The following is an 11348-nucleotide window of genomic DNA, read 5'->3' on the forward strand; positions in this document are numbered from 1 at the left end:
TTCTCTCTCGTTCTCTTTCTCTCTCGTTCTCTTTCTCTCTCGTTCTCTTTCTCTCTCGTTCTCTCATTCGCTCTCTCTCTCGTTCGCTCTCTCTCTCGTTCGCTCTCTCTCGTTCTCTCGTTCGCTCTCTCTCTCGTTCTCTCGTTCGCTCTCTCTCTCGTTCTCTCGTTCGCTCTCTCTCTCGTTCTCTCGTTCGCTCTCTCTCTCGTTCTCTCTCGTTCTCTCTCGTTCGCTCTCTCTCGCTCTCTCGTTCTCTCGCTCTCTCGTTCTCTCGCTCTCTCGTTCTCTCGTTCGCTCTCTCTCTCGTTCGCTCTCTCTCTCGTTCGCTCTCTCTCTCGTTCGCTCTCTCTCTCGTTCGCTCTCTCTCGTTCTCTCGTTCTCTCGTTCGCTCTCTCGTTCGCTTTCTCTCTCGTTCTCCTCGTTCGCTCTCTCTCTCGTTCTCTCTCGTTCTCTCTCGTTCGCTCTCTCTCTCTCTCTCTCGTTCTCTCGCTCTCTCGTTCTCTCGCTCTCTCGTTCTCTCGCTCTCTCGTTCTCTCGTTCGCTCTCTCTCTCGTTCGCTCTCTCTCTCGTTCGCTCTCTCTCTCGTTCTCTCTCTCTCTCGTTCGCTCTCTCTCTCGTTCTCTCTCTCTCTCGTTCGCTCTCTCTCTCGTTCTCTCTCTCTCTCGTTCGCTCTCTCTCTCGTTCTCTCTCTCTCTCTCTCTCTCTCTCTCTCTCTCTCTCTCTCTCTCGTTCTCTCTCTCTCTCTCTCTCTCTCTCTCGTAGGTTAGGTAACCGTTTTCTCTGTAGGTGGTTACCTTTTTATAGTTGGCTGAGGTACAGAGATAAGAGCTGTGCTGGAATCTTACACAGAGCAAATATGTACTCAGGGCAGGGAAATGTTCTCTCAATGAGCTTGAGTCTCAGTTCACATCGGTGCGATGTGGGAACACTGCGAATCCACTGGGGGTTCCCGCATCGCACCCGACTCGCAAGGCAGTTCACACTGACATATGCCAACTGCTGGGAGTGTCAATACAATGTTAATGACACCCCCATTCAGGTTGAAGTCGATTTAAATGATAATTTTTAAAGAGCAACTGTCATCTCTGTTCCGCAGCGGCTCCTCCTCGCTGTTGACTCACCGACAGTCCCATTCACTTTAATGGGACGGCTGGTGATGTGGCAGTGACACAACAAGGTGAGGGACGTGGCGGCAGCAGGTGAGGGGATGCCCCGCTAACAGGCGCTGCCATGATGGATCTGAAATGACAGGTGCTCTTTAAATGTAAGGACTCATTCCTTCTGGTAGTTAGAATTTTTAATATTTGCAAACAAACAGGTTTTCTGTCTGGTTAGTGAAACAGCGATATCAGAACCGATTCAATCATACAGTTTGTAGTGTACATAGATTTGCAAAAAAATGGGATAAAGGAATATTCCTGAACTTTGTTTTATCTCATGATTACTGTGAAATTGTGTGAATGCATCAATGCAGTGCATGTTATCTCAGCTTGCAGAGCTTGGTTTCATTAAATGAGTTTACCAAAAATGTAAATATTGCAGAATATACAGCCTCATTCTACATAACTAAGCTCCATTTCATGCTGAATAAACTGAATTATTATTGTACCTTGCATAGAAAACTATCTTTAGATAGATTTCTACTCTAAAAGCATGTTATTAAAATAAATTTGATAAAAATCCAAAAACTATTTAAATTAAAAAAAAAAAAAATCAGATTTTTTTTTTTTATTTTGTTAATTTTTTTATTGCCATGACAATAAGGATATTATTTATGGTACCTTTGTCCCAACAAAATGTGCAAATAGGAAGGCAGAGGCTTTGTTGGACTTTAATGGTACCGTATATCAACTGATGCTAGATCGTCAGAAGAAAAATATTTGAAAAGATTTATTACAAAAATACATATGATAGATTTTTACAGATCAAAACAAGTAGTGATAATCAAAACAGAACATTAAATTCTCTAGTCAAACCACATTGTAACAACTGGAACATAGATGCCATCTGTATATTGGTTGCGCTACATGTTTCGCTGATTTACATTAGCAGCTTCTTCAGGAGATTTATTATACAGTTAGATGGTGATTAAAAGATGATTATCACATAACTATGAAAATTAAAGAAAAAACATATTAATGTGATCATCTTTTAATCACCATCTAACTGTATAATCTCCTGAAGAAGCTGCTTATGTAAATCAGCGAAACATGTAGAGCAACCAATATACAGATGGTATCTATGTTCCAGTTGTTACAATGTGGTGCAACTGGAGAATTTAATGTTCTGTTTTGATTATCACTACTGGTTTTAATCTGTAAAAATCTATCATCATATGTATTTTTGTAATAAATCTTTTCAAATATTTTACTTCTGACTGTCTAACATCAGTTCATATACGGTACCATTAAAGTCCAATAAAGCCTCTCCCTTCCTATTTGCACTTATTCCAGGAGAACTGTGAGTTCCGGCTGCGTGTTGATGTTCTTCAGCCATTGGTGGATCCACGACAGCCTAGGCTTACAGAAAGATGCTGGCTGTCATTCAAAGCAGAAGACTAGTGACATCTAGTGGTGGAGACTAAATACTGCAGGATATTTTCTGCATGGTTTTGCAGCGAAATCTGCGAAAGGCAGCATATTATGATAATAAAATCCTGGAGCAACCGTTTGCTTCTTATACACCCATGCATACCTTCTAACTGATTTACTTCCTGAAAATTCTGAACTGTATTCTTTTCCGCCCCCTACAGGTTACTTGATCCACGAGTCTGCTGCATGGAGCGACTCTCTGCACAGCTGGTTCTTCTTGCCCCGTCGGGCCAGCAAAGAAAGGTACAGCGAGAAGGAGGACGAGCAGCGCGGTGCCAACATCCTGTTACGTTCCTCGGCCGACTTCTCAGACATTACCCTCTCCCACGTGGGCCCCCAGATACCCACCCATGGCTTCTCCTCCTTTAAGTTCATCCCGGGCACAGATGATCAGATCATCGTGGCACTCAAATCGGAAGAGAATAACGGCCAGGTGGCCACCTACATCACTGTCTTCATCCTGGACGGCCGGGTGCTCCTTCCTGAGATGAAGATCGGGAACGTTAAATATGAAGGAATCGAGTTTATATAAGAAGAACGCACTCCAGCCAAACTTGAAAACTCCACATGAACTAACGGACAGAACACGGACTACTTTCCCAGGGTTTTTATTTTGGGTTTTTTATCCATGACCATGCTTGGTGACGCTAGACAACCCCTCCAGGTACAGCTGTGGGGTTGTTGTTAGCCTTCTGTTCTGGGAACACCATGATCCTTAAAGCTGTGTGTTCTCAACTCCTCCCATCGCAATCTCTAGGACAGTGTTTCTCAACTCCAGTCCTCAAGGCGCCCCAACAGGTCATGTTTTCAGGCTTCCCATTATTTTGCACAGGTGATTTGATTAGTTTCACCGCCTTAGTAATTACCACAGCTGTTTTCTCTGAGGGAAATCCTGAAAACATGACCTGTTGGTGCGCCTTGAGGACTGGAGTTGAGGAACACTGCTCTAGGAGGTCTTAATTTTGCCCATCAGTGAACATTCAGAAGGGAGGGAGAATGCCAAGAGCCTGCAGGCCTAGGAAAGTAAACCCGTACCATGGGCAAAATGACAGGTTCACTTGGCTGCTGCCCTCCCCTGGCTGCAAACAGTTACCTTCCCTTCACCACCCCACCAATGCATATGGCCACCAGGAGTGGTAGAAATATGTCCGATAATTCCAGATATGAAAAGTGTGTGACTCGCACCCCTTCCTTTCTCATAGCAATTGTGATTGGCTGCTTAGACACCTAGTACTATCACATGGGAGCAGTGCAGGGGAGTCCTCAGCAGTGCTGTCACATGGGAGCAGTGCAGGGGAGTCCTCAGCAGCGCTGTCACATGGGAGCAGTGCAGGGGAGTCCTCAGCAGCGCTGTCACATGGGAGCAGTGGAGGGGAGTCCTCAGCAGCGCTGTCACATGGGAGCAGTGGAGGGGAGTCCTCAGCAGCGCTGTCACATGGGAGCAGTGGAGGGGAGTCCTCAGCAGCGCTGTCACATGGGAGCAGTGGAGGGGAGTCCTCAGCAGCGCTGTCACATGGGAGCAGTGCAGGGGAGTCCTCAGCAGCGCTGTCACATGGGAGCAGTGCAGGGGAGTCCTCAGCAGCGCTGTCACATGGGAGCAGTGGAGGGGAGTCCTCAGCAGCGCTGTCACATGGGAGCAGTGGAGGGGAGGGAGTCCCAGCTCACGTCTTAGAACTTACTTCTGCTCCTGACACCAGAAAGGCATGGCAGGTACAGAAAGGAAGGTACATACAGTTGTGCTCATAAGTTTACATACCCTGGCAGAATTTATGATTTCTTGGCCATTTTTCAGAGAATATGAATGATGACACAAAAAAATTTCTTTCACTCATGGTTAGTGTTTGGCTGAAGCCATTCATTATCAATCAATTGCGTTTACTCTTTTTAAATCATAATGACAACAGAAACGACCCAAATGTCCCTGTTCAAAAGTTTACATACCCTGGTGATTTTGGCCTGATAACATGCACACAAGTTGACACAAAGGGGTTTGAATGGCTATTAAAGGTAACCATCCTCACCTGTGATCTGTTTGCTTGTAATTAGTGTGTGTGTGTGTATAAAAGGTCAATGAGTTTCTGGACTTCTGACAGACCCTTGCATCTTTCATCCAATGCTGCACTGATGTTTTTGGATGCTGAGTCATGGGGAAAGCAAAAGAATTGTCAAAGGATCTGCAGGAAAAGGTAGTTCAACTGTATAAAACAGGAAAGGGATATAAAAAGATATCAAAGGAATTGAGAATACCAATCGGCAGTGTTCAAACTCTAATCAAGAAGTGGAAAATGAGGGATTCTGTTGAAAGAAACCACGGTCAGGTAGACCAACTAAAATTTCAGCCACAACTGCCAGGAAAATTGTTTGGGATGCAAAGAAACCCACAAATAACTTCAGGTGAAATACAGGACTCTCTGAAAACATGTGGTGTGGCTGTTTCAAGATGCACAATAAGGAGGCACTTGAAGAAAGATGGGCTGCATGGTCAAGTCACCAGAAGAAAACCATTACTACTCAAATGCCACAAAGTATTTGCTTATAATACGCCAAACAGCACCGAGACAAGCCTCAAACCTTCTGGCACAAAGTCATTTGGAGTGATGAGACCAAATTTAAGCTTTTTGGTCACAACCATAAACGCTACATTTGGAGAGGAGTTAACAAGACCTATGATGAAAGGTACGGAGGTGGATCGCTGATGTTTTGGGGATGTGTGAACTACAAAGGCATGGGAAATTTGGTCAAAATTGATGGCAAGATGAATGCAGTATGTTATTAAATACTGGAGGAACATTTGTATTCATCAGCCAGGAAGCTGCGCATGGGACGTACTTGGAGATTCCAACATGACAATGATCCAAAACACAAGGTCAAGTCGACCTGTCATTGGCTACAGCAGACTACATTGAAGGTTCTGGAGTGGCCATCTCAGTCTCCTGACCTCAATATCATTGAGCCACTCTGGGGAGATCTCAAACATGCAGTTCATGCAAGACAGCCCAAGAATTTACAGGAACTGGAGGCTTTTTGCCAAGAGGAATGGGCAGCTTTACCACCTGAGAAGATAAAGAGCCTCATCCACAAATACCACAAAAGACTTCAAGCTGTCATTGATGTTAAAGGGGGTAATACACGGTATTAAGAACTGGGGTATGTAAACTTTTGATCAGGGTCATTTGGGTAGTATCTGTTGCCATTATGAATTAAAAAGAGTAAACACAGTCGATTGATAATAAATGGCTTCAGCCAAACATTAACCACGAGTGAAAGAAATGTTTTTGTGTTATCATTCATGTTCTCTCAAAAATGGCCAAGAAATCATAAATTCTACCAGGGTATGTAAACTTATGAGCACAACTGTATGCACATCTCTCTGGGGAGCAGCGATCAGGTAAACCCTGTTATTTTGCCTTTCATAGGCAAAGCACAAGTTCACTTTAGGACCCCTCTGAAAGCCCTGTTCAGTCTGACAACAGGAAAATTCTACCCAACCGTACCAAAGCAGAACTCCAGGCAAAGTGTACATAGATACAAAACCTCTGCTAAAGGTTTTGTAATTCCGCTCAGCCAGTCTTGTGAATCGGGCACTGGTCACGGTGCACAGCCAGCCAGGTGACCCCCCCCCCAGTTTCCTATTGCAGCTTCCTGTGTCACCTTCCAGCTCAATAGACTTTGAATGAGTGTCATCACTCTGCAGACTCCTCCTTGTCCAATGAAGAGCACATTGGAAACTGCAAAGTGGACTCACAAGACCGGCTGAACAGAACTAGAAATCCTCTGGCAGATAAATCACTTCAAGTAAATTTCGGTGTCCTCCCCTAGAAACATTTTTCATCTGGGTGGGATGAAAGAATAACTGGCCGGGGTGATAAAAAAAAAAAAAAAATGAAATAAATATTTTAAGTAAAAAAAACGATTATCCATGTGTAATATTTATTGCAAAAAAAAAAAAAATACAATTTGATCTCTGAATTCCATTCAATATAAAACACAAGACTTTCATAAGTACCGTTTATATATCCAGCCTAAGAGTCACATGTGCCTGCGAGTCGGCGAGGAAAAAACAATATCCAAAATTGTAAATAGGGGACAGCTTAAAAGCCTTTACAGCTTATTCCTTTAGGCCTTGTTTACACTAGTGGAAAAGCTCCTGAAAAGCAATCTGTGTTGGGATTGCTCTTCAGAGCACATTTGACAGGTGGTGTGCTTTAACCGTATAAATCCTATACTGCAACTGCTTTCATTACACACTGTTGCGGGGTTGCAGGGTGCCCCCATTCAGTAGAATAGGTCGTGTCCAGCAGGTGGTACTGCCTGCTGAACCTGACAGCGGGGATCATTTTTGCCACGCTGTGATGCAAAGTATCCTGACCACGGCATATGTCGGCCCCCCACGGCTACTGCCTTTGGAGTGGTCGAGGGAAGGGGATACCGCAAGGTTTTACCGCTCCCCACCACTAGTGTAAACAGGCCCTTGAGGTGAAACCAAAATGGTGATATAATTATCTTTCTACCTCTATCATGTCTGAGAATACCGAATACATGTCACGCCACCGGTGTTTACCCAAGTGTGTCCTGGCTGCTTGTATGTTTAGGAATGTTAAAAAAAAAAATTGGGTCTATACCGTGCTAAAATAAACCGTGGATATATTGAGCATATACTAAAGGACTGCAGCGATTAACCGCTTCCCGCCCGGCCTATAGCAAAATGGCGGCCGGCTGGTGGTTCAGTTATCCTGATTGGGCATCATATGACGTCCAGCAGGATAACAGCCGCAGTGTGCCCGTGGGGGCGCGCATCGCGACGATCTGTGGTGCGGTGTGTTAATCTGACACACCGCTACACTGATCCGGGTAAAGAGCCTCCGACGGAGGCTCTTTACCACGTGATGCGCCTTGTCCAATCACAGCTGATTACGATGTAAACAGGAGGACCCGTTGATCGGCTTTTCCTCACTCGCATCTGACAGAAGCAAGTAGGGGAGAGCGGATTGGCGGCTCTCCTGACAGGGGGGTCTGTGCTGACTGTTTATCAGTGCAGCCCCCCGGCGGATGCCCACACTGGACCACCAGGGAAGCCCCCAGCATGTGGATGACTAGGTATGTACCCCATGGCCATCCACATATAAATAAAAAACGCCAAATACATGCCAATCATTGCCCACAAATGGGCACTGACTGGCAACATTATGGATCAGTACAGACAAGTGATGCCCAGCAATGCCACCCATCAGTGTCAGTGCCACCTATGAGTGCCGCATACCAGTGCCACCTATCAGTGCCCATCATCAGTACCTATCAGTGCCACCTCATTGGTGCCACCTCATCAGTGCCCGTCATTAAAGAAGAAAGCTTACTTATTTACAAAGAATTTTAACAGAAACAAAGAAACTTTTTTTTCCTGCTAGATTTTCTGTGTTTTTTATTTGTTGCGCAAAAAAAAAAAATTGCAGAGGTGATCCAATACCACCAAAAGAAAGCTCTATTTGTGGGAACAAAGTGATAAAAAATTTGTTTGGGTACAGCGTCGCATGACCGCGCAATTGTCATTTCAAAGTGCGACAGCGCTGAAAATTGGTTTGGGCAGGAAGATGTATAAGTGCCCGGTATTGAAGTGGTTAATCCAATATAAACAAGGTAAACATATATTAAAAAATAATCGTGCTAGTCATAAATAATAAATTCAGTACATAAATGGCATCCAAATTGCAAATAAATGAAAATGATATAAATTCGTTCAAAGTTTGTGCAGAAAGTGAATCTTTATACTTGAGACCTATGAAAGTCCAAAAATCATGAAGACAGGCATTCCACCACCAAGTAGTCATGCAGGGCCCCCTGTGACTCTCCACACCCCGTGATCAGGGACTTGTGAATGTGTGAGGAGCAATGTCTCATGGGACATGTAGTCCTGGGCAGGAAGTGAGTGGTTCTAAAGTCAGAAGTTTTTTTTTACCTTGCTATAGAGGCATTCTATAGTATACGATAAGATTTTAAATACTCTGCAGGGAAGATCAGCCTCTGAACCCAGAGAAGGTGGAGGCTGATAGACTGGAGATAATATAAGGCATTACATTTAAAGTAAACTTTTATCAGTATTGTGCATTATATTTAAAATAATCGTATCCATGAAAAAAATAAAAATAAAAGTCTCAGCTTTTAGTACTACTTTAATATAAAAAAAATTGATATCTCCCTTCCACCCTTCATATAGCTTCACGTCTGACTCCTAGTTACAATGCCCATATATCCTACTTCTGGGTGTATTGACAGTGGATATAAAAAGTCTACACACCCCTGTTAAAATGTCAGGTTTCTGGGATGTAAAAAAATGAGACAAAGATAAATCATTTCAGAACTTTTTCCACCTTTAATGTGACCTATAAACTGTACAACTCAGTTGAACAACAAACTGAATTTTTTTAGGTGGAGGGAAGTAAAAAATAAAAACTAAACTAATAGGGTTGCATAAGTCTGCACACCCTTATACTAATACTTTGCTGAAGCACCTTTTGATTTTATTACAGCACTCAGTCTTTTTGGGGATGAGTCTATCAGCATGGCACATCTTGACTTGGCAATATCTGCCCACTCTTCTTACCAAAAACACTCCAAATCTGTCAGATTGCGAGGGCATCTCCTGTGCACAGCCCTCTTCAGATCACACCACGGATTTTCAATTGGATTCAGGTCTGGGCTCTGGCTGGGACATTCCAAAACTTTAATCTTCTTCTGGTGAAGCCATTCCTTTGTTGATTTGGATGTACGCTTTGGGTCGTTGTCATGCTGAAAGATGAAGTTCCTCTTCATGTTCAGCTTTCTAGAAGAAGCCTGAAGGTTTTGTGCCAATATTGACTGGTATTCGGAACTGTTCATAATTCCCTCTGCCTTGACTAAGGCTCCTGTTCCAGCTAAAGAAAAACAGCCCCAAAGCATGATGCTGCCACCACCATGCTTCACGGTGGGTATGGTGTTCTTTTGGTGATGTGCAGTGTTGCTTTTGCTCAAAACATATCTTTAGTAATTATAGCCAAAAAAGTTCAACCTTGGTTTCATCAGACCATAACACATTTTCCCACATGCTTTTGGGAGACTTCAGATGTGTATTTGCTAAATCTAGCTTCTTCCAAAGAAAAGTCTTCTGTTTTGCCTCTCCACCCCATAGCCCAGACATATGAAGAATACAGGAGATTGTTGTCACATGTACCACACAGCCAATACTTGCCAGATATTCCTGCAGCTCCTTTAAAATTGCTGTAGGCCCCTTGGCAGCTTCCCTGACCAGTTTTCTTCTCGTCTTTTCAATAATTTTGGAGGGACGTCCAGTTCTTGGTAATGTCACTGTTGTGCCATATTTTCTCCACTTATTGATGACTGTCTTCACTGTGTTCCATGGTATATCTAACGCCCTGGAAATTCTTTTGTGCCCTTCTCCTAACTGATACCTTTTAACAATGAGATCCATCTGATGCTTTGGAAGCTCTCTGTGAACCATGGCTTAAATATCAGGAAAGACCTACTAGAACAGCTGAACTTTATTTGGGGTTAATCGGAGGCACTCTAAAATATGACAGGTGTGTACTGATTCATATTTAACATCAGTTTGAATGTGATTGCTTAATTCTGAACACAGCTACATCCCCAGTTATAAGAAGAATGTCCCTTACATTGGTGGTCATTTGAAAGAATGCTCCTTACATTGGAGGTCAGCAGAAAACATTTCCCTTAAATTGGTGATCAGTGGGAAGAATGTTCCTTACATTGGTGATCAGTGGGAAGAATGCTCCTTACATTGGTGGTCAGTGGGAAGAATGCCCCTTACATTGGTGGTCAGTGGGAAGAATGTTCCTTACATTGGTGGTCAGTGGGAAGAATGTTCCTTACATTGGTGATCAGTGGGAAGAATGCCCCTTACATTGGTGGTCAGTGGGAAGAATGTCCCTTACATTGGTGATCAGTGAGAAGAATGTCCCTTACATTGGTGATCAGTGGGAAGAATGCCCCTTACATTGGTGATCAGTGGGAAGAATGTCCCTTACATTGGTGGTCAGTGAGAAGAATGTCCCTTACATTGGTGATCAGTGGGAAGAATGTCCCTTACATTGGTGATCAGTGGGAAGAATGCCCCTTACATTGGTGGTCAGTGAGAAGAATGTCCCTTACATTAGTGGTCAGTGGGAGGAATGTCTCTTATAGTGATGATCAGAATGCCACCCTTACAGACTGCTATCAGGAATATTGGTGTCATGCCACTGGCTCTTCCAAGTGGCATGGAAGAGCTACGCAGGAACCATCAGGAACCCTGGTTGAGAATGGCTGTTCTGTTATGTTCCACTATATCCTATTTTCATAGTCCTGCTGCAGAACTTTGCCAGAGGAAACCAATCCACGCTGAAGGCCAGATTTCATTGACACCACTAGATTGGACACTTTTGCTGTGCCTCCCCTGTGTCCTTGGACCTCTGTGGCTGCACAGTCAGATGGATCACTAGTTCTCCTTGTAGGTTCTTCTCTGTTCTTATGGTAACTGTTGGCTTGGAGTGTCGATTCTTTTGGTTAAAGGAAAGGCTGACCAGGTGATAGGGTGGTTTTCGTTCGGTGTTGGGTCGCCCTTGGGTTGTTAAGGGTTGAATTATAGATAGGCAGAGTGTTGGAGTTAAAGTCAAAACAAGAATAGTGGAGGCTGTTATAGCCACAAGGGGGAGCCAACTCCATATTAATGGCCGTGGGTTTGAAGTGGGATGTCCAAGAATCTCATAT

At 43.8% G+C, this 11348-nt stretch overlaps 1 protein-coding gene across 1 annotated transcript in view; it reads left to right on the forward strand.

Moving 5' to 3' along the window:
• The window catches only part of CANT1 (calcium activated nucleotidase 1), a 20082-nt gene extending 15436 nt beyond the window's left edge, over positions 1-4646 (forward strand). The window contains exon 4 of the mRNA XM_073606683.1: positions 2753-4646. Coding sequence (XP_073462784.1) covers positions 2753-3123 — 371 coding nt within the window. The 3' untranslated portion in view covers positions 3124-4646. The remainder of the gene's footprint in view (positions 1-2752) is intronic.
• Positions 4647-11348: the final 6702 nt, after the last annotated feature.

Source organism: Aquarana catesbeiana, linkage group LG12 (assembly GCF_042186555.1).
Source record: "Aquarana catesbeiana isolate 2022-GZ linkage group LG12, ASM4218655v1, whole genome shotgun sequence".
In the NCBI taxonomy this organism is placed as follows: Eukaryota; Metazoa; Chordata; class Amphibia; order Anura; family Ranidae; genus Aquarana; species Aquarana catesbeiana.